Source organism: Oncorhynchus masou, unplaced genomic scaffold (genome assembly GCF_036934945.1).
Source record: "Oncorhynchus masou masou isolate Uvic2021 unplaced genomic scaffold, UVic_Omas_1.1 unplaced_scaffold_980, whole genome shotgun sequence".
NCBI classification, from domain to species: Eukaryota; Metazoa; Chordata; class Actinopteri; order Salmoniformes; family Salmonidae; genus Oncorhynchus; species Oncorhynchus masou.
In genome coordinates this window covers 33,366-57,797 of record NW_027016313.1, presented here as the reverse complement: position 1 = coordinate 57,797, position 24,432 = coordinate 33,366, and the positions used below count along the sequence as shown (strand labels likewise).

Genomic DNA, 24,432 nt, shown 5'->3' with positions numbered 1-24,432 from the left:
CCAATCGCTGCCAAATTAGCTTCATTTAAAGATTAAAATAATGGTTAAAAACCTGGGTAATATTGTCATGAATGATCAGTTTCCGAAGGAAATTGCAGAACTGCGTAAAGAAAATAGATTAAAAGGGAAACGAGTAGCTCTCGTCTATGTATTGATAACCAGTTGTTCAGAGACACAACACAAAGCACACTACTCCATGGCTATTTTAAAAATGACAAAGTTCTCATAGATGAGCAAAATAATGAAACACAATTCTAGCCCCGTTATGGATTGTAACAATACAAAAAAAAACTGCTTTTGTATATCTTCACATATAACTAATTGGAACACACAAGCACTAATTCAACATGGTGAAGATAAAAACTCAGTAAGCAGAAGGGACAGTATATATGTATGGTGTGGTGTGTGTTTATTTTTTATTTGATTTGTTTTGTTGGTCAGTTGAGTGAGTGAGTAATGAAATGGTTGCATATCCCAGAACCAATGTTGTCAGGACCCGGTTATGAACCTGGGTCTCCGGAGTGAGAAACAGTCACTTAACCAACTGAGCCACGAATAGTCAGCAGAACCCAGAAGATGAGGCAGACACAGCAGTACTTAAGACGGTGTATTTAATAAAGTAAAAAGGAGAAGTCCTTAGATACAAAAATGGCAAATCCAAAAGGTGGTAGGAATAGCACAAAAAAGCCTCAAGAGATACTCAAAAACAAAAACAGAATTCCACAAGAGCATCCACCGGAATCGACAAGAATACACAGAACACTAGGGCTGGGTGCTAACATACAAACACAGAGCCCAGAACTGAGGGAAACTAAGGGTTTAAATACAATCAGGGGAAACGAGGCACAGGTGCAAGTAATAATGGGGAACACGGGAAAAAACATCAGGTCAAAAAGCACAATGGGGGCATCTAGTGACCAAAACCCGGAACAACCCTGGCCAAATCCTGACACAATGTATTGCTGTGGGCCGCGGTATGAGAGGGTTGTCAATGTTGTTCAGATGATGGATATACTTTTAGAATGAATTATACGTCTTATTTATTTATAAGTCCTATCATGGTGGAACAGTTTTAAAATAAATTATACATTTGATTTATTTATTGTCCTATAATGGTGGAACAGTTTTAAAATAAATTATACATTTGATTTATTTATTGTCCTATAATGGTGGAACAGTTTTAAAATAAATTATACATTTGATTTATTTATTGTCCTATCGTGGGGAATGACATTTTTAAAATAAATCATATCTAATTGTTTATTTATGATCCTAATTTAATGGTACGGTCCACAACCCTATACCCTAGACACCCACCTGAATGACCCAGAAACTAAGGAGAAGTCCCGAACTGAAATGTCAAATGTAAATGTTTTACATAAAAATCTGATATTACTGTATTGATATTTTTTTAAATATTAATGTTAATGTCAGATATGTATCATTTGTTTTTTATTCAAAAATGTATTTACTATTTTACATTTGAAACCATTAAAACCTTGCAGTACTAGTTATTTCTCTGAGAGTGAAGCAGATATTTAGCACTTAGCAAAAAAACGTTATTATTTGTCACTCTGAAATGAAAGCATCAAGTCATAATTTTTAAGCAAATGCATGTCTGTCATTGAACAACCTCATGCCACGGTTAGACAGTGAAAAAACATACCAATATCCTTCATAATTTCATTAAACAATAGAAGCTAATTTAACAACATTTCTGAAAATGGATATATAACATTTTGGAATTAATCTATTCTTATGTTTCCCAATCTGTACCCAGAATAGATGAAATACTTAATGTTTGTCTCTGTTGTGTTGAAGCCCAATAAAGCAGGAGAGACCAGCCTCCCCCACACCCAGCTGTGTGTCCATGAAGAGTGACCAGTCTATGGAACATCCTATAGAGTTTAGAGAGGGAGACTTGTCTACTGAACAAAGGTAAGAAGAACTCATGGGTCCTGGTCAGGGAGTTAAACAACACTGTCTCTAGTCATTTCTCCTCTCCCATTTTACCATTTCTGTTTGTTGTTTTCATAATCCATAGGCTAATCGATTTTTCCATTTTCATACATTCCCTCCCTGTGTGTGTGTGTGTGTGCAATCCTTGGATGTTTTTTCCACAGAAACCAACAGGAGAGATCAGAGTCAGACATTCTCAGTGGTCAGTCTTCCCAGAGTCATCAAACAGACCTGGCCCCTATATTCAGTGTATGTGGTCCTGTTATGTACATTTGTTTTTGTTTACCTCCAGTAAAGTTGATCTGTCAATTATTCATTTGTGTTTTATTGAGAAAGCATTTATATTGCTTAACTTATTTACTTTACTTAATTTCAGTTGCTTGAAGAAAATATTATCACATTTGTGAAGAACGAGCTGAAGATGTTCAAGAGGATTCTGAGTCCAGAACTCCCACGAGGCTTTGAGAGTCAGAAGCAGGATGAGGAAGTGGTGGACGCTGAAGATGAGAAGCAGGAGAGCAGTGCCAGAGAGGGGGCTCTGAAGATCACACTGCACGTCCTGAGGAAAATGAACCAGAAGGAGCTTGCTGACACACTGGAAAAACGTAAGAGCTGTCTGCCTCATGTTGATTGCTGTTTTATAACAAACATTAAAAGCTGAAGCTAAATTACAGGGAGAGCTAGAGTTTAAAAAAACAAAAAAATGATTCCTTGTTTAACCAGGCAAGTTGACTGAACACATTCTCATTTACAGCAACAACCTGTTGAATAGTTACGGAGGTGAGCCAATCAGGTGATCATGATGGTATGAGGGACAGATTAGGAATTTGAGAACATGAATAAAACCAATAATAATATAATCAATATAAATATACCAGTGTGTCATGAAAACACATTTATACAGGCAGTTATCAATATTATTACGTACAACTTTCTAACATAGTCCTACAATACTGTATTAAAACAGATGCATGAAAACAGACTAAATATTAATATCCTCTGTGTTATTTCTTCATTCAGATGAGCTTGCTGTGATTTGCCAACGTGAACTCAAATCTAATCTAAAGAAGAAGTTTCAATGTGTATTTGAGGGGATCGCTAAACAAGGAAACCCAACACTTCTCAATAAGATCTACACAGAGCTCTACATCACAGAGGGTGGAACAGGAGAGGTCAATAAGGAACATGAGCTGAGACAGATTGAGACAACAACCAGGAAACAAGCAAGACCAGAGACTGCAATCAAATGTAACGACATCTTCAAACCCTTAACTGGACAAGACAAACCTATCAGAACTGTGCTGACAAAGGGAGTCGCTGGCATTGGAAAAACAGTCTCTGTGCAGAAGTTCATTCTGGACTGGGCTGAAGGAAAAGCAAATCAGGATGTCCAATTTGTATTTTCATTCCCTTTTCGGGAGCTGAATTTGATGAAAGGGGAAAAACACACTTTGATTGAACTTCTCAACCACTTCTCAATGGAAACCAAAGAATCAAGAATCTCCAACTATGACAAGTACAAAGTTCTGTTCATCTTTGATGGTCTGGATGAGTGCCGACTGCCCCTAGACTTCCAGAAGAACAAGATCTGTTGTGAAGTCACCAAGTCAACCTCAGTGGATGTTCTGCTGACAAATCTCATCAAGGGAAACCTGCTTCCCTCTGCTCTCCTCTGGATAACTACCCGACCTGCAGCAGCCAATAAGATCCCTTCAGAGTGTGTTGACCAGGTGACAGAAGTACGAGGGTTCAATGACCCACAAAAGGAGGAGTACTTCAGGAAGAGATTCAGTGATGAGGACCTGGCCAGCAGAATCATCTCACACATAAAGACATCAAGGAGCCTCCACATCATGTGCCACATTCCAGTTTTCTGTTGGATTTCTGCAACAGTCCTTGAAGACATGCTGAAACATAAGAGAGAAGAGATGCCCAAGACTCTGACTGAGATGTACACACACCTTGTGGTGTTTCACACCAATCAGAAGAATGAAAAGTATCTTGGGAAAGAAGAGACAGGTCCCGACTGGAATAAAGAGAGCATTCTGTCACTGGGAAAACTGGCTTTTCAACAGCTTCTGAATCACAATCTGATTTTCTATGAAGAAGACCTGAATGAGGCTGGCATTGATGTCAATGAAGCCTCATTGTACTCAGGATTGTGCACACAGCTCTTGAAAGAGGAATGTGGGCTGTACCAGGACAAGGTGTACTGCTTCGTGCATCTGAGCATTCAGGAGTTTCTGGCTGCTGTATATGTGTTCCTTTCATTCAGCAACAACAATGAAAATCTAATGGCCGAACCTCAAACATCCAGCAATGATTGTCTACTGAAGCCAGAAGTTACTGTCTACAAGAGCGCTGTGGATAAAGCCTTACAAAGTGAGACGGGAAACCTGGACCTTTTCCTCCGCTTCCTTCTGGGCCTCTCACTGGAGTCCAATCAGAAGCACCTACGAGGTCTACTGACAAAGACAGGAAGCAGCTCACAGAGTCATGAAGAAACAGTCAAGTACATCAAGGAGAAGATCAGTGAGAATCCCTCTCCAGAGAGGTGCATCAATCTGTTCCACTGTCTGAATGAACTGAATGACCATTCTCTAGTGGAGGAGATCCAAAGATACCTGAGCTCAGGAAGTCTCTCAGGAGCCAAACTTTTACCTTCACAGTTGTCAGATCTGATCCTAGTATTGCTGACTTCAGAAAAGGTGATTGATGTGTTTGACCTGAAGAAATACACCAGATCAGAGGAAGGTCTTCTAAGGCTGCTGCCAGTGGTCAAAGCCTCCAGAGCTGCTCTGTGAGTACATAACATGACATTTAAGTACTGATCATCATAAAGAAGTATTCAGTTTAGAGAAAAAAATGAATTATTGAAAAACATTAAATCAATGCATTGATGTTCGCATTAGTATAACAATATGCCCATACAATTCTAGGACACAGAATATTAATCTATATGTTGTTTGAGAGAATAAACCAAATGCATCTGCCATTGTCCTTCTACACTACTGGTGTTAAATTAACAGTGTGTTCGTGAAATCATGATGATCTCTTTATTAGGCTGTCAGGCTGTGGTGTCACAGAGAAATGCTGTGATTCTCTGGTCTCTGCTCTGAGTTCAAACCCCTCACACCTGAGAGAGCTGGATCTGAGTAACAATGACCTGAAGGATTCAGGAGTGAAGCTGCTCTCTGCTGGACTGGGGGAATCCCCACTGTAAACTGGAGACTCTGAGGTCAGTATTACTGTAGTTGGTAAAACAAGTAATAGCTGTTCACCAGATCCACATGTGTTTACCAGGCACACATAGTCCTCACCATATGTGTTTCGACAGTGAAGAATACCGTATTAAATCTGGTGCTCCAGCATTTTGGATATGTGATACAGTTGCAAGGAAATTATGTGAACCCTTTGGAATTACCTTGAGTTCTCCATAAATTGGTCATAAAATTGATCTGATCTTAATCTAAGTCACAACAATAGACAAACACAGTCTGCTTAAATTAATAACACACAAGCAATTATTCGTTTTCACGTCTTTGTTTAACACACCGTGTAAACATTCACAGTGCAGGGTGGGAAAAGTATGTGAACCCTTGGATATAATAACTGGTTGACCCTCCTTCGGCAGCAATAACCTCAACCAAGCGTTTCCTGTAGTTATGGATCAAACCTGCACAATGGTCAGGAGGAATTTTGGACCATTCCTCATTACAAACTGTTTCAGTTCAGCAATTTTCTTGGGATGTCTGTGTGAACCGGTCTCTCGAGGTCATGCCACAGCATGTCAGTCGGGCTGAGGTCAGGACTCTGACTGGGCCACTCCAGAAGGCGTATTTTCTTCTGTTGAAGCCATTCTGTTGTTGATTTACTTCTGTGTTTTGGGTCGTTCTCCTGTTGCATCAAACTTCTTTTGAGCTTAAATTGGATGACAGATAGCCTTACATTCTCCTGCAAAATGTTTTGATATACTTGGGAATTAATTTACCTGTTGATGATATCAAGCTGTCCAGGCCCTGAGGCAGCAAAGCAGCCCCAAACCATGACACTCCCTCCACCATACTTTACAGTTGGGATGAGGTTTTGATGTTGGTGTGCTGTGCCTTTTTTTTCTCCACACATATTGCTGTGTGTTCCTTCCAAACAACTCAATCTTAGTTTAATCTGTCCACAGGATATTTTGCCAATAGCGATGTGGAACATCCAAGTGCTATTTTGCAAAATTCAGACTTGCAGCAATGTTTTTTTGGACAGCAGTGGCTTTATCCGTGGTGTCCTCCCATGAACACCATTCTTGTTTAGTGTTTTACGTATTGTAGGCTCGTCAACAGAGATGTTATCATGTTCCAGAGATTTCTGTAAGTCTTTAGCTGACACTCTAGGATTGTTCTTAACCTCATTGAGCATTCTGCTCTGTGCTTTTCCAGTCATCTTTGCAGGACGACCACTCCTAGGGAGAGTAGCAACAGTGCTGAACTTTCTCCATTTATAGACTATTTGCATTACCGTGGATTGATGAACATCAACACCTTTAGAGATACTTTTGTAACCCTTTCCAGCTTTATGAATGTCAACAATTCTTAATCTTAGGTCTTCTGATATCTCTTTTGTTCGAGGGATGATTCACATCAGGCAATGCTTCTTGTGAATAGCAAACTCAAATTTTGTGAGTGTTTATTATAGGGCAGGGAACCTCTAACCAATGTCTCCAATCTCATCTCATCTGATTGGACTCTAGGTTAGCTGACTCCTGACGCCAATTACCTTTCAGAGAAGTCATTAGCCTAGGGGTTCACATACTTTCCCCATGCTACACTGTGAATGTTTAAATTATGTATTCAATATAAATAAGAAAAATACAATAATTAGTGTGTTATTAGTTTATTTTACCAAGTAAGTTAATTGAGAACACATTCTCATTTACAGGGGAGAGGAGGAGGGGGATGAGGATTATTAGGTGACCATGATGGTTTGAGGGCCAGATTGGGAATTTAGCCAAGACACGAGGGTTAACCTCTTGAAACTCCCCATCCCGGATCCGGGATTGTGACTAAGCCTCAGGCTCATTAGCATAACGCAACGTTAACGATTTCTGAAAATCGCAAATAAAATTAAAATAATGCGTTTGCTCTCAAGCTTAGCCTTTTCTTAACAACACTGTCATCTCAGATTTTCAAAATATGCTTTTGAACCATAGAAATTGACTAATTTGTGTAAGAGTATGCAAAGCTAGCATAGCATTTTGTGTAGCATGTAGCACGCAACATTTTCACAAAAGCCAGATAACCAAATAAATAAAATCATTTACCTTTGAAGAGCTTCTGATGTTTTCAATGAGGAGACTCCCAGCCACATACCAAATGCGCAGTGTTTCCTGAAAGCGTCTGTGTGTAGGAGAAATCGTTCCGTTTTCTACATTGCGCCTGGCTACCGAAACGAACCGAAAATGCAGTCACCTACAACGTGAAACTTTTTCCGGATTAACTACATAATATCGACCGAAACATGGCAAACGTTGTTTGGAATCAATCCTCAAGGTGTTTTTTCACATATCTCTTCATTGACATGCAGTTCGTGGAAGCTTGCTTTCTCTCTGTGCCCCATGGAAAAATACTGGCAGGTGACTTTTGCGCACCAATTTCGGCGCAGGACACCGGGCGGACACGTGGTAAATGTGGTCTCTTATGGTCAATCTTCCAACAATCTGCCTACAAATACGTCACAATGCTGCAGACACCTTGGGGAAACGACAGAAAGGGCAGACTCATTCCTCTTGCGTTCACAGCCATATAAGGAGATCATGAAAGACAGAGCCTCAAAAATCCTTGTCATTTCCTGGATGCCAAGTCATCTTGGTTTTGCCTGAAGCTCACGTTAAAGGGCACGCACAGAGAAGATATTTGTATTTCTGGACACGTCAGAGTGTTTTCTTTCGAACAGTAGCAATTATATGCATAGTCGAGCATCTTTTTGTGACAAAATATCTTGTTTAAAACGGGAACGTTTTTCTTCCAAAAATGAAATAGCGCCACCATAAGTGTAAGAGGTTAACACCCCTACTCTAACGACAAGTGCCATGGGATCTTTTAATGACCTCAGAGAGTCAGGACACCCGTTTAACGTCCCATCCAAAAGATGGCACCCTACACAGGGCACTGTCCCCAATCACTGCCCTGGGCCATTTTTAGACCCGAGGATAGAGTGCCTCCAACACCACTTCCAGCAGCATCTGGTCTCCCATTCAGGGACTGACCAGGACCAACCCTGCTGAGCTTCAGAAACAAACCAGCAGTGGTATGCAGGGTGGTATGGTGCTGGCACACTGTGTTTGTCTGTTGTTGTGAACTAGATGAAGATCAGATCAAATGTTATGACCAATTGATGCAGAAATCCAGGTATTTCCAAAGGGTTCACACACTTTGTCTTGCCACTGTATTTTATATTTGGCGACCGTAGATGTTACCTTTTATTTGAGTGTAATGGTGAGAGGTGAGCATGTTTTTCTTGTAGCCTCTAACTTTCTCACTCATTGTTATTCAAGATTCATTCATGATTTTTCATTATCATGCCATAATCAGGATTAATTTAGTACGGTTTAGAAACATGTTATTTATTAACTTAGAAAGAAAATTACTCCAGTCTTCATGACCATTCAGTTACTATTGGGCAAAATGTAACTCAAAACACAACCAAAAAGTGCTTTCATATCTAAACGTGAAACAGATGAAAATACCCTAAAATAGAAGTTTACATTATATACTGTCACCTGATATGAAACATTTGATCTCAAATTGAAAATCCTGGAGTATCGAGCCAAATTTTAAATGTTATCTTCACTGTCAAATGGATGTGGTGTCACTTCCTCCAAAGTCGGCTCCTCTCCTTGTTCGGGCGGCGTTCGGCGATTGATGTCACCGGCTTTCTAGCCGTCGTGACATCGCCGCTCGATTTTTCATATATCCATTTGTTTTGTCTTGTTCCATTACACACCTGGTTTTCATTCCCTAATCACACTGAACATATTTAGTCCTCTGTTCCCCTCCGTGTCTTTGTGTGATGTTGTTTTATGTTATGTGGGTATTTGCCACGCGGCAGACTTTTGTTCATGTTCCGTGTTTTGGGCACGTTTAATGTACTTGTGTGTTTTCCTTTTGGAATGGAAATAAAGTGTGCCTGTTGCTACACTCTACTCTCCTGACTTCGCCTCCCATACACACCCGTAACATGTGGACTGTATACTCAATACAATCTAAATCTGATTCCTCACCGTCTGTCTCACTGTCTGTCTTTTGACTGATACTGCTTTTTAAATTGGTCTAGCCAGTCTACTCAAATATTTGTGCTATACATGTATATCTCTACAAGCAATACTTTTGTCATTTCTAATGATGATACAATCATTTATGAATAGATAAAACATGTTTCAGGACACTGATATGTCTGAATATGTTGAAATAAAACATTGCCACATAAGTAATACAACACCACCAAAGTATAGCAGTGTGGTTTTAAAATGATTTTACAGCTTCCGAGTGGCGAAGCGGTCTAACATGCTGACCAGACCGCACACATCGCGTGCGCGAGCATCGCAAAATAAAATGTAGAAATCCATGTTATTCAAATATTGCCCCCACACTGCTCTCGTGCGCCAACAAGCGTCTGCGACGCCAAGGGCTAAAATAGCAGTCGTTCTGATGCAGATCGCACTGAAAGTCATCTCCTCATTGGTTTATAGAAGCAGGTACCCACGTGCCATCTCCTCATTGGTTATACCCACGTGGGTGATTGAAAGACTAACTTTGTTGCCGGTTGTCGTGGTAATACAATGAAAGTTTAGATGCGATCACCATATATGTTCAAAGATGAATAAGCCTGGAAGGAGGAGAGATGTGTCACGCCTTGGTCTTAGTATTTTGTGTTTTCGTTAATTAGTTGGTCAGGCCAGGGTGTGACATGGGTTTATGTTGTTGTATTTCGTATTGGGGTTTTGTAGTTATTGGGATTGCGGCTGAGTAGGGGTGTTGGATAGGGTTGGCTGCCTGAGGCGGTTCTCAATCAGAGTCAGGTGATTCTCGTTGTCTCTGATTGGGAATCGTATTTAGGTAGCCTGGTTTTCACTTTGTATTTCGTGGGTGATTGTTCCTGTCTCTGTGTAGTGTTCACCAGATAGGCTGTAATTAGTTTTCACGTTCCGTTTGTTGTTTTGTATTTATTTAAGTTGTTTCATGTATCGCTATCTTCTACATTAAAGACATGAGTAACCACCACGCTGCATTTCGGTCCGACTCTCATTCAACAAACGAAGAACGCCGTTACAGAATCACCCACCACACACGGACCGAGCAGCGTGTTAACAGGCAGGAGCCACAGGAGAGGCAACAGAAGCAGCTTCAGTGGGAGAGGCTACACCACTTGGAGAATTGGACATGGGAGGAAGAACTGGACGGAAAAGGACCCTGGGCTCAGCCTGGTGAATATCGCCGCCCCAAGGAGGAACTAGAGGCGGTTAAAGCGGAGAGGCGCTGGTATGAGGAGGCAGCGCGGCGACGTGGATGGAAGCCCGAGAGTCAGCCCCAAAAATTTCTTGGGTGGGGGGCTCAGGGAGAGTGTGGCAGAGTCAGGAGTCAGACCTGAGCTCACTCTCCCTGTTTATCGTGAGGAGCCAAGGAGGAGACCAGAACCGGTGTTGGAGGTGAGCGAAGCAGAGACTGTGAAGGAGTTAATGGGGAAATTGGAGGAGAGAGAAATGAGGGAGTTGCTGTGTTGGTGCTTTGTGCATGGAATTCGCCCGATTGAAGGTGTCAGGGATTTGATGGCACCTGGGTCAGCGCTCCATACCCGTCCTGAGGTGCGTGTTAGTTGGCTGGTGAAGTTGGTGCCAGCCTCACGCACCAGGCCTCCTGTGCACATCCCTAGCCTTGCACGTCCTGTGCCAACACTGCTCTCAAGATCTCCAGTACGCCTTCACGGTCTAGCCCATCCTGTGCCACCTCCACACACCAGCCCTCCGGTGGCAGCTCCCCGCACCAGGCTTCCTGTGCGTGTCCTCGGCACAGTACCATCAGTGCCAGCACCACGCATCAGGCCTACAGTGCGCCTCGCCTCTCCTGCGCTGCCGGAGTCTCCCGCCTGTTTAGCGCTGCCAGAGCCTTCCACCTCTACAGCGTTGCCGGAGTCTCCTGCCCGTTTAGCGCAGCCAGAGCTGCCAGTCGGCATGGAGCAGCCAGAGCTGCCAGTCTGCATGGAGCAGCCAGAGCTGCCAGTCTGCATGGAGCAGCCAGAGCTGCCAGTCTGCATGGAGCAGCCAGAGCTGCCAGTCTGCATGGAGCAGCCAGAGCTGCCAGTCTGCATGGAGCAGCCAGAGCTGCCAGTCTGCATGGAGCAGCCAGAGCTGCATGGAGCAGCCAGAGCTGCCAGTCTGCTTGGAGCAGCCAGAGCTGCCAGTCTGCATGGAGCAGCCAGAGCTGCCAGTCTGCTTGGAGCAGCCAGAGCTGACAGTCTGCTTGGAGCAGCCAGAGCTGACAGTCTGCTTGGAGCAGCCAGAGCTGCCAGTCTGCAAGGAGCTGCCAGTCTGCAAGGAGCTGCCAGTCTGCAAGGAGCTGCCAGTCTGCATGGAGCTGCCAGAGCCGCCAGTCTGCATGGAGCTGCCAGAGCCGCCAGTCTGCATGGAGCAGCCAGAGCCGCCAGTCTGCATGGAGCAGCCAGAGCCGTCAGTCTGCTTGGAGCAGCCAGAGCCGCCAGTCTGCATGGAGCCGCCAGTCTGCAAGGAGCCGCCAGTCTGCCGGAGCAGCCAGATCCGCCAGACTCTGCCAGACTCCGCCAGATCCGCCAGACTCTGCCAGACTCCGCCAGATCCGCCAGACTCCGCCAGACTCTTCCAGATCCGCCAGACTCTGCCAGATCCGCCAGACTCTGCCAGATCCGCCAGACTCTGCCAGATCCGCCAGACTCTGCCAGATCCGCCAGACTCTGCCAGATCCGCCAGACTCTGCCAGATCCGCCAGACTCTGCCAGATCCGCCAGACTCTTCCAGATCCGCCAGACTCTTCCAGATCCGCCAGACTCTTCCAGATCCGCCAGACTCTTCCAGGTCAGCCAGACTCTTCCAGATCCGCCAGTCAGCCAGACTCTTCCAGATCCGCCAGACTCTGCCAGACTCTTCCAGATCCGCCAGACTCTGCCAGACTCTTCCAGATCCGCCAGACTCTGCCAGACTCTTCCAGATCCGCCAGACTCTGCCAGACTCTTCCAGATCCGCCAGACTCTGCCAGACTCTGCCAGACTCTGCCAGACTCTGCCAGATCCGCCAGACTCTGCCAGATCCGCCAGACTCTGCCAGGTCCGCCAGACTCTGCCAGGTCCGCCAGACTCTGCCAGGTCCGCCAGACTCTGCCAGGTCCGCCAGACTCTGCCAGGTCCGCCAGACTCTGCCAGGTCCGCCAGACTCTTCCAGGTCCGCCAGACTCTTCCAGATCCGCCAGACTCTGCCAGATCCGCCAGATCCGCCAGATCCGCCAGATCCGCCAGATCCGCCAGACTCTTCCAGATCCGCCAGACTCTTCCAGATCCGCCAGACTCTTCCAGATCCGCCAGACTCTTCCAGATCCGCCAGACTCTTCCAGATCCGCCAGACTCTTCCAGATCCGCCAGACTCTTCCAGATCCGCCAGACTCTTCCAGATCCGCCAGACTCTTCCAGATCCGCCAGACTCTTCCAGATCCGCCAGACTCTTCCAGATCCGCCAGACTCTTCCAGATCCGCCAGACTCTTCCAGATCCGCCAGACTCTTCCAGATCCGCCAGACTCTTCCAGATCCGCCAGACTCTTCCAGATCCGCCAGACTCTTCCAGATCCGCCAGACTCTTCCAGATCCGCCAGACTCTTCCAGATCCGCCAGACTCTTCCAGATCCGCCAGACTCTTCCAGATCCGCCAGACTCTTCCAGATCCGCCAGACTCTTCCAGATCCGCCAGACTCTGCCAGATCCGCCAGACTCTGCCAGATCCGCCAGACTCTGCCAGATCCGCCAGACTCTGCCAGATCCGCCAGACTCTGCCAGATCCGCCAGACTCTGCCAGATCCGCCAGACTCTGCCAGATCCGCCAGACTCTGCCAGATCCGCCAGACTCTGCCAGATCCGCCAGACTCTGCCAGATCCGCCAGACTCTGCCAGATCCGCCAGACTCTGCCAGATCCGCCAGACTCTGCCAGATCCGCCAGACTCTGCCAGATCCGCCAGACTCTGCCAGATCCGCCAGACTCTTCAGACTCCGCCAGATCCGCCAGACTCCGCCAGATCCGCCAGACTCTGCCAGATCCGCCAGACTCTGCCAGATCCGCCAGACTCTGCCAGATCCGCCAGACTCTGCCAGATCCGCCAGACTCTGCCAGATCCGCCAGACTCTGCCAGATCCGCCAGACTCTGCCAGATCCGCCAGACTCTGCCAGATCCGCCAGACTCTGCCAGATCCGCCAGACTCTTCCAGATCCGCCAGACTCTTCCAGGTCAGCCAGACTCTTCCAGGTCAGCCAGACTCTTCCAGATCCGCCAGTCAGCCAGACTCTTCCAGATCCGCCAGTCAGCCAGACTCTTCCAGATCCGCCAGACTCTGCCAGACTCTTCCAGATCCGCCAGACTCTGCCAGACTCTTCCAGATCCGCCAGACTCTGCCAGACTCTGCCAGATCCGCCAGACTCTGCCAGACTCTGCCAGATCCGCCAGACTCTGCCAGATCCGCCAGACTCTTCCAGATCCGCCAGACTCTTCCAGATCCGCCAGACTCTGCCAGACTCTTCCAGATCCGCCAGACTCTTCCAGATCCGCCAGTCAGCCAGACTCTTCCAGATCCGCCAGTCAGCCAGACTCTTCCAGATCCGCCAGTCAGCCAGACTCTTCCAGATCCGCCAGTCAGCCAGACTCTTCCAGATCCGCCAGTCAGCCAGACTCTTCCAGATCCGCCAGTCAGCCAGACTCTTCCAGATCCGCCAGTCAGCCAGACTCTTCCAGATCCGCCAGTCAGCCAGACTCTTCCAGATCCGCCAGTCAGCCAGACTCTTCCAGATCCGCCAGTCAGCCAGACTCTTCCAGATCCGCCAGTCAGCCAGACTCTTCCAGATCCGCCAGTCAGCCAGACTCTTCCAGATCCGCCAGTCAGCCAGACTCTTCCAGATCCGCCAGTCAGCCAGACTCTTCCAGATCCGCCAGTCAGCCAGACTCTTCCAGATCCGCCAGTCAGCCAGACTCTTCCAGATCCGCCAGTCAGCCAGACTCTTCCAGATCCGCCAGTCAGCCAGACTCTTCCAGATCCGCCAGTCAGCCAGACTCTTCCAGATCCGCCAGTCAGCCAGACTCTTCCAGATCCGCCAGTCAGCCAGACTCTTCCAGATCCGCCAGCCAGCCAGACTCTTCCAGATCCGCCAGCCAGCCAGGATCTGCCGGATTCAACTGCCTGGCTGGGCTTCCTCTCAGTGCTGGGCTTCCCCTCTGTCCCGGGCTTCCCCTCTGTCCCGAGCTGCCCCTCTGTCCCGAGCTGCCCCTCTGTCCCGAGCTGCCCCTCTGTCCCGAGCTGCCCCTCTGTCCCGAGCTGCCCCTCTGTCCCGAGCTGCCCCTCTGTCCCGAGCTGCCCCTCTGTCCCGAGCTGCCCCTCTGTCCCGAGCTGCCCCTCTGTCCCGAGCTGCCCCTCTGTCCCGAGCTGCCCCTCTGTCCCGAGCTGCCCCTCTGTCCCGAGCTGCCCCTCTGTCCAGTAGGGTTCTGGGTGAGGACTACTAGGCCATGGTCGGCGGCGAGTGTGGACAATCCTAGGACGCGAAGGGGAGGAACTATGACATTTATGGAGTGGGGTCCACGTCCCGAACCGGAACCGCCACCATGGACAGACGCCCACCCGGACCCTCCCTATGGTTTTGAGGTGCGTCCGGGAGTCCGCACCTTAGGGGGGGGTTCTGTCACGCCTTGGTCTTAGTATTTTGTGTTTTCGTTAATTAGTTGGTGAGGCCAGGGTGTGACATGGGTTTATGTTGTTGTATTTCGTATTGGGGTTTTGTAGTTATTGGGATTGCGGCTGAGTAGGGGTGTTGCATAGGCTTGGCTGCCTGAGGCGGTTCTCAATCAGAGTCAGGTGATTCTGGTTGTCTCTGATTGGGAACCGTATTTAGGTAGCCTGGGATTCACTTTGTATTTCGTGGGTGATTGTTCCTGTCTCTGTGTAGTGTTCACCAGATAGGCTGTAATTAGTTTTCACGTTCCGTTTGTTGTTTTGTATTTATTTAAGTTATTTCATGTATCGCTATCTTCTACATTAAAGACATGAGTAACCACAACGCTGCATTTCGGTCCGACTCTCTTTCAACAAACGAAGAACGCCGTTACAAGATGACTAGAAACGATTCGGTTGACCGTTTTGCGTGGATTAAAGGTCCTTGTGCATTTCAGGTAAAATAACAACTCAATGTTTATATCCCAGGACAAATTAGCTAGCAACAGAAAGCTAGCTAAATAGGACAAATTATAGGACAAATTAACAAATTAACGTTAGAACAACACAGGGGAGGGGAGGGTTTAGCTGGTGGGCCTTTACTTGGCTCATCGCACTCTACCGACTCTTGTGGAGGGCCAGGTGCTTGTGGGCTGACCCCGGATGCCATTTGAACGGTGTTTCCTCTGACACATTGGTGTGGCTGACTTCTGGCTTAGATGGCGGGTGTTAAGGAGTACGGTTAGGCCGGTCATATTTCGGAGGATGTATGAGTCCACCTTTACCTCTCCCGAGCCCGTTAGCCCGTTAGGGACCTGCAGCGAAAAGCCAAGATTGAAAAAGGGGGAAATATAAATACAATGATTTGACTCTTTGCAGGCTGTCACGCTGTCTCGTCACAGAGGAAGGCTGTGCTTCCCTGGTCTCAGCTCTGAGGTCAAACCCCACACACCTGAGAGAGCTGGACCTGAGCTACAATCACCCAGGAGTCTCAGGAGTCAGACTGCTCTCTGCTAGACTGGAGGATCCAAACTGCAGACTGGAGAAACTCAAGTATGTAGAGGGTTTATGTCAATGATCATATCAGACATGTTTGAGTTATCAAGCTAGTAGTTGAGACAAACATTCTTACCAACCCTTGGACAAAGTTATATGCTGACTGTGTGTGTGTGTTTGAGTTTGTGAGTTCACGTGTATCATTCATTAACTGTCTGTTCTTCTGCTTACCGCTACAGTGTGGAACATGGTGGAGAGTACACAATGAAACCTGGGCTTAGAAAATGTGAGTGTTGACTTCTGTGAAGAATATGACTAAGAATAAGTCTTAATTCAAGTTAAGTCAAAGTCAACCACCACCATCATTACTTACTTGGTCATATTAAATATCAGCTGTAGTTCTACAGAAGCAGAAATCAGGGACACCAACGTTGAGAAAGAGTTGTTTTGACAATGTGTGTGTCTGTGTGTCTGTCTGTGTGTCTGTCTGTGTGTGTGTCTGTGTGTGTGTCTGTGTCTGTGTCTGTGTCTGTGTCTGTGTCTGTGTCTGTGTCTGTGTGTATGTCACTGATCCCTCCGGTATTGTTGCTCTTTCCATGCACCAGTTTCGGAGGTCCACGTCACCGGTCTCTAGGAACTGAACTGTGTCATTACGCACACCTGGTCTCCATTTCCTCACTGATTTATGTCTGTATAAATGTGCCCTTTTGGTTCACCATTTATTGTTGCAATGTCTGTTGTGCCTGTGAGTACCTGTGCTTGTGTTGTTTTGACTTTCGTGCCGTTTTGATGTGCATATATGATTACGGGCCTCGTCATATGTATTTATTTGAAGTGCTCTTCGCTCCTTTGTTTGGGGTCAACCCTGTGTTTTGTATATGTGTTTGTTTGGTCTTCGTCCCCGTGCCTTTACATGGCACGCTGTACTTTGGGTCAATATGAACCCTTATTACGCATTCCTGCGCCTGTCTCCCAATCCTTCACACAACGTGACAGTGTTTGGCGTGTTCATGTTACATTAGAAATGTGTGTGTGTGTGTTCATGCATGCATACTGGTGTGAGCATGTGTGTCTCTGTGTGTGTTACATGAATGGGAATGAGAGTTTTTTTATATTACAATACAATATATGATCCTTCGACAAGTCTCACGTTACCTTAACTTCTCCTGTTGATACCTATAAACATCTATATTAAATTAATTAGTGAAAAGTGAGTTAACATTCTAATGTGAATGATGATGATTTCTAATATTGTGTCTGGTTTCATCCATCAGATGCCTGTGATCTCACACTGGACCCAAACACAGCAAACAGACTCCTCTCTCTGTCTGAGGAGAACAGAAAGGTGACATGTAGGACAGAGGAACAGCCGTATCCTAATCACTCAGAGAGATTTGAGGTCTGGCCACAGGTGCTGTGTAGAGAGGGTCTGACTGGGCGCTGTTACTGGGAGGTAGAGAGGAGTGGGAGAGGTGCTGATATAGGAGTGACATATAATGGAATCAGAAGGAGAGGATTGGGTAATGACTGTGGGCTTGGATACAATGACAGGTCCTGGAGTCTGTTCTGCTATGACAACAGTTATAGAGCCTGGCATAATCACAATCTCACTATCATAGACGTCCCAGCCTCCAGCTCCCACAGAGTAGGAGTGTATCTGGACTGGCCAGCCGGCACTCTGTCCTTCTACAGAGTCTCCTCTGACACACTGACCCACCTGTACACATTCCACACCACATTCACTGAGACCCTCTATCCAGGGTTTAGGGTTTGGTATGGAGACTCCTCAGTGTCTCTGTGTCAGGTGGGCCCTGTGTCAAACACAACATGATGTTTCCGTCTAATCCTGGTCATGTTCAGTAAGACACACTGGAGCAACAATGTAGAATATCTCTCTAGTGTGTAAACATATGATTGTAAATACTCATGAATAAACACCATTGAAGTTGACAGACATTGTCAACTAGAGTCATCCATTAATAGAATGAATCACCACACTGTGTTGTAAAAACTGTTTTCATTTAGAAATCATTGATCTTGTTGTTATTGGGCTTCTTGGTGTTTGTACATATTGTTGTCTGTTGATTTGTCAAATTCTTGAAGAAAAAATCTTGTTTCTGTATAAACTCAATTCCACAGAATGAAATGTACATGTGACAGATGTGACTAATAAAGTTAATCAACCAGATGGAAGAAGAGAGGTGTAAATGTTTTAATATTGATCAGAATATGACAGTACAGTAATATATGGAAGAAGAGAGGTGTACATGTTTTAATACTGATCAGAATATGACAGTACAGTAAATGGAGTACAGTAATAGGGGTTGTGTTCAGTACATAGAAATGGGTCTTATTCAGGTGAAAATAAATATTTTATGATCACACACACGAATCATTTTGTTGTTACTACTGTATGATGCTGAGAGAACAGGACACTAATAATTATATGTTGTTACTACTGTATGATGCTGAGAGAACAGAACACTAATCATTCTGTTGTTACTACTGTATGATGCTGAGAGAACAGGACACTAATAATTATATGTTGTTACTACTGTATGATGCTGAGAGAACAGAACACTAATAATTATATGTTGTTACTACTGTATGATGCTGAGAGAACAGGACACTAATCATTATATGTTGTTACTACTGTATGATGCTGAGAGAACAGGACACTAATAATTATATGTTGTTACTACTGTATGATGCTGAGAGAACAGAACACTAATCATTCTGTTGTTACTACTGTATGATGCTGAGAGAACAGAACACTAATAATTATATGTTGTTACTACTGTATGATGCTGAGAGAACAGGACACTAACCATTACTACTGTGTGGAGACACTCATCTATCAATCCACTGTTACTCCCCTCCACCTGGTAGTTACTAGTGGGGACACTCATCTATCAATCCACTGTTACTCCCCTCCTACTGGTAATTATTAGTGTGGACACTCATCTATCAATCCACTGTTACTCCCCTCCTACTGGTAATTACTAGTGAGGACACTCATCTATCAATCCACTGTTACTCCCCTCCTACTGGTAATTACTAGTGGGGACACTCATCTATCAATCCACTGTTACTCCCCTCCTACTGGTAATTACTAGTGAGGACACTCATCTATCAATCCACTGTTACTCCCCTCCTACTGGTAATTATTAGTGTGGACACTCATCTATCAATCCACTGTTACTCCCCTCCTACTGGTAATTACTAGTGGGGACACTCATCTATCAATCCACTGTTACGCCCCTCCTACTGGTAATTACTTGTAGGGGGTACTCAGCTGGAGGTTGAATGTTTGAAGGGGTACGGGACTATAAAAAAAGAGAAACCACTGGTCTAAAGTGTGTTGAGAGTTTAGAGCAGGGATGGGCAACTGCCAGATCCCCTTTTGTAGGCCCGCACATCAATTTCCAATTTTTAACTTAACTTACTTATTCAGCTCTATCAATGGAATGTTCCATAGGTCTAAACTAGACTTGCACAAAGCTGACCTTTTCAAGGGAATAGTAGTTTTTATTTAGTTAGTTAGCTGCACTACCTGAGCCACTTGTGTGGGTTGTAGACTCCGTCTCATGTTACCACTAGAGTGAAAGCACTGCCAGCATTCAAAAGTGACCAAAACATCAGCCAGGAAGCATAGGAACTGAGAAGTGGTCTGTGGTCCCCACCTGCAGAACCACGCCTATATTGGGGGTGTCTTGCTAAATACCTATAATTTCCACCTGTTGTCTATTCTATTTGCACAACAGCATGTGAAATGTATTGTCAATCAGTGTTGCTTCCTAAGTGGACAGTTTGATTTCACAGAAGTGTGATTGACTTGGAGTTGCATTGTGTTGTTTAAGTGTTCCCTTTGTTTTTTTGAGCAGTGTAGTTTGCTTAATTTCAGTTCGTGTGACAAAACAAGCACCTCATTGTGTAGAGAATCATTGTACCAATTAAATCGCTGTGAAATATATTTTCCATAAAATGGTGTATTTTCAGCTGTTTGAAGCTGGTGTAACAAAACCACAAGTAAATGATGCAAGCACTAACATTAAGAATGTGAAGCATAGAAATAGTGCTCATAGAACATATCTACAGCTTATCAGACTAGCTTTCAATAAGAATGACATAAATACACTAATTAGAAGGGGTGTCCAGATGCTTTTATATATATTGTGTATAACTTGGTCGAGTCACACAAAAAAAATGTACATATTGAAGCTTTAATATATTTGATTTTATAAATAATTTGTTGTTGTTGAATTTACCTGCCAAAAATTATGTTATGTCAGTCATTTCTTTAGTATGTGATGTCAGAGTTCTGTCTCCCACGTACTGTGGAGGCTACTGAAGGGAGCAGGGCTCATAATAATGGAGACTACTGAAGGGAGCAGGGCTCATAATAATGGAGGCTACTGAAGGGAGCAGGGCTCATAATAATGGAGACTACTGAAGGGAGCAGGGCTCATAATAATGGAGGCTACTGAAGGGAGCAGGGCTCATAATAATGGAGGCTACTGAAGGGAGCAGGGCTCATAATAATGGAGGCTACTGAAGGGAGCAGGGCTCATAATAATGGAGGCTACTGAAGGGAGCAGGGCTCATAATAATGGAGGCTACTGAAGGGAGCAGGGCTCATAATAATGGAGGCTACTGAAGGGAGCAGGGCTCATAATAATGGAGGCTACTGAAGGGAGCAGGGCTCATAGTAATGGAGACTACTGAAGGGAGCAGGGCTCATAATAATGGAGACTACTGAAGGGAGCAGGGCTCATAATAATGGCTGGACCGGAGTGAATGGAATGGCATCAAACTCTCCAAAGGGTCTTAAATGTAATTTTCTGTAAGGAAAATTCACAGAGAAGATTTGGCCACTTTCAAATTTTATTGAATAAAATATCAAATTCCTTTTGGAATAATCCTTAACCCAAAAGCATTATAACAAAGTACACAATTAAACAAAACAATGGGTAAGGAATGTACTTATCTCCATTCCCCATAGAGATAGAACAGACACAAAGCTGGTGGGGGCAGCAGAACAAAAAGGGAGGCAATGTAGCCTAGCGATTAAAGACTAGCGCCAGTAACCGAAAGGTCGCTAGTTCGATTCACAGAGCCGACAAGGTGAAACATCTGATGTCCTGTCCGCCTGACTTAACCCTAAGTGCTCGTGTAAGTCGCGCTGCATAACAGCATCTGCTAATTTACTCAAATGTCAAATAATAATAAGCATTTAGTATCCAGTTTGTAAACAGCATTCAGCAGTTTAACACATGTATAGAATTCAAACGCAGCATGGTATGGTGAGGTGGTAGAAGTAGAAGCAGAAAGGAAGTGTATGGTCAAGCAGCAGCAGAGAGGAAGTGTATGGTCAAGCAGAAGCAGAGAGGAAGTATATGGTCAAGTAGCAGCAGAGAGGAAGTGTATGGTCAAGCAGAAGCAGAGAGGAAGTGTATGGTCAAGCAGCAGCAGAGAGGAAGTGTATGGTCAAGCAGCAGCAGAGAGGAAGTGTATGGTCAAGCAGCAGCAGAGAGGAAGTGTATGGTCAAGCAGCAGCAGAGAGGAAGTGTATGGTCAAGCAGCAGCAGAGAGGAAGTGTATGGTCAAGCAGCAGAGAGGAAGTGTTATGGTCAAGTAGAAGCAGAGAGGAAGTGTATGGTCAAGCAGCAGCAGAGAGGAAGTGTATGGTCAAGCAGAAGCAGAGAGGAAGTGTATGGTCAAGCAGAAGCAGAGAGGAAGTGTATGGTCAAGCAGAAGCAGAGAGGAAGTGTATGGTCAAGCAGCAGAGAGGAAGTGTATGGTCAAGCAGAAGCAGAGAGGAAGTGTATGGTCAAGCAGAAGCAGAGAGGAAGTGTATGGTCAAGCAGAAGCAGAGAGGAAGTGTATGGTCAAGCAGCAGAGAGGAAGTGTATGGTCAAGCAGCAGAGAGGAAGTGTATGGTCAAGCAGCAGAGAGGAAGTGTATGGTCAAGCAGCAGAGAGGAAGTGTATGGTCAAGCAGCAGAGAAGAAGTGCTCTTAAATGCCTCAGGAATCCTTTTTCATTGTGTCCAAAGGTTCTAAGAAGAGGAAGTGGAGTGAGGAGGAGAAAAAGGCCGTGGGAAAAACGGATTAAATTCATCCAGTCTGGAGCCACTCCAGGGAAAGCAGACTTCTGCATGTACCAAGGCAGCGCTACAAACCCTCGGAGAGCACGGGATTTAGCATTGAACTGACAAAAATGCTGTTATAGAAACCATTTCCTTCGTAGGTGACGTCAGAGGTCACCATCTGATAGACGAGTTTCCCACTAGTAATACCAGCTGGAGGGCCATTCAAGTGGAATTTTCCCAGTCTTATATAGTAAATTCCCACTTCCCACTTGGTAACAAATACACCATGACACTGCTTCCTTCATGATGTGTACTTGTGACTGTCATAAAGGAGGCTTGTCCGTAGCACGGTACATCTCCCTGGGTAATATGAAAGCCTTGCCCCCACTAAGCCATTCCTTCTAAATCATTTCCCAGTGTGCCTTGCCTTTTCTAGTGAATGACAACATAACCACTCATGACTATTTGTTAGTGACAGAGACATGGTTGTTGAATTTAGTCCTGTGGCCTTAAGGGGCTACGGGTTCCAAACTAGGAACACCCCCCCCCCCCCTTCAGCCCAAACGGTGGCACAGGGAAAGCAAAATATTCTTAAAAATATTTAACCTCCACACATTAACAAGTCCAATAGCTTAAATGGAAGATAAACACCTTGTTCATCTACCCAGCATGTCAGAATTTTTAAATGTTTTACAGCGAAAACATAGCACATATTTATGTTAAACCACCACTAGGAAAACATACAATATGTAGCCACATGGCTATGCAAAATAGCACAATCACAAACGCAGGATTAAAAGAAAAATAATTCACTAACCTTTTGAAAATCTTCATCAGATGACAATAATAGCACATGTTACACAGTACATTTATGTTTTTTTCAATAATATGCAATTTATATCCATAAATCTCCATTTACATTGAGCCATGTTCAGAAAATGCAGCAGAAATGACCGGAGGAATTATAAATATCTCCGGCAGCTAACGCCAGATAACAGCAATAAACATCATAAACTTTGACTAAATATACATGTTCTACATATATTTAGAAAGATACACTTCTTAATGCAAACGCTGTGTTACATTTATTTTTAACATTACAGAATTCGTTCACTATTCAATAATCTGAGACAGCGCTCAGCCATTAGCATTATTTCTCTACTATGTTGGATTCGACAAAAATACAATTTTATAACATAAATATTCCCTTACCTTTGATGGTCTTCGACGAGAATGTCGTGGAAGGAGTTATACTTACCTAATATAACGTTTGGTTGCTGTTGGTGTGTCTTTGTATTAGCAAACGCTAAAATCTTCAGGTGAATTACCCAAAAAGGACTTCTGATCACGAAAATTGCGCATCAAAACTTCAAATTTACATATTATATGTCGACTAAACTGGTCAAACTAAGTGCAGAATCAAGCTTTAGGATGTTTTTAACGTACAAAACAATTGGCGATTAAATCAAACATAACGAACTCTCTTCAGGCAGGCTGGGAAAAAAAGACCCTTTTCACAGAGCGCGCACCTGAAAACTCGTGACACCTCAGTATTTTGCCCGCCAAGCAGTCAAAGCTCGTGCTATTTTCTCCGTTCCACATCTCATTGAAAGACGAGAGCGCGCTGAAGAAATAGAAACTGTTCCGAGATCCATAGCTGGTTGGGAAGGGTGGGGGCGATGACGTCAAAGTTCGAGCAACTTTCTTAGGAGAGAGAGAGAGTTTGGGAGAATGGCTGCCCTGTGAGTTCTGCTTTACATACAGACATAATTCGAACGGTTTTAGAAGCTTTAGAGTGTTTTCTATTCAATAATAATTATTATATGCATATATTAGCAATTTTTGACAGTTTTTTTTAAGTTTACTTTGTGCAAACAATTCATCTAAAGGGGGCTGTATTTCCCTTTAGCCCCATCAGGTTTTAACCAAGTTCATTCCTAGGCGAATATTATCATCATAAAGCCTATCATCGTAAAGTCTTTGACAATGCATTACATCTCTGAAGGTACATTGTGTATTTTTATATTTGTATACTCCAGGGAACTATACGAGCTTCAATGCCATACAACTCTCCTTCCGTGGCCTCCAATTGCTCTTAAATACAAGTAAAACTAAATGCCTGCACCTGCCCACCCATCCAGCATCATTACTCTGGACGGTTCTGACTTAGAATACGTGGACAACTACAAATATCTAGGTGTCTGATTAGACTGTAAACTCTCCTTCCAGACCCACATCAAACATCTCCAATCCAAAATTAAATCTAGAATCGGCTTCCTATTTCGCAACAAAGCATCCTTCACTCATGCTGCCAAACATACCCTTGTAAAACTGACCATCCTACCAATCCTTGACTTCGGCGATGTCATTTACAAAATAGCCTCCAACACTCTACTCAGCAAATTGGATG

At 44.8% G+C, this 24,432-nt stretch overlaps 1 protein-coding gene across 1 annotated transcript in view; it reads left to right on the top strand.

Annotated features, from left to right (window-relative positions):
- Window positions 1-18,120, top strand: part of LOC135538538 (NACHT, LRR and PYD domains-containing protein 3-like) — a 37,527-nt gene extending 19,407 nt beyond the window's left edge. The window contains 9 exon segments of the mRNA XM_064964428.1: window positions 1,822-1,938; window positions 2,124-2,208; window positions 2,336-2,564; window positions 2,980-4,759; window positions 5,023-5,170; window positions 5,172-5,197; window positions 15,816-15,989; window positions 16,172-16,218; window positions 17,207-18,120. Coding sequence (XP_064820500.1) covers window positions 1,822-1,938; window positions 2,124-2,208; window positions 2,336-2,564; window positions 2,980-4,759; window positions 5,023-5,170; window positions 5,172-5,197; window positions 15,816-15,989; window positions 16,172-16,218; window positions 17,207-17,763 — 3,163 coding nt within the window. The 3' untranslated portion in view covers window positions 17,764-18,120.
- Window positions 18,121-24,432: the final 6,312 nt, after the last annotated feature.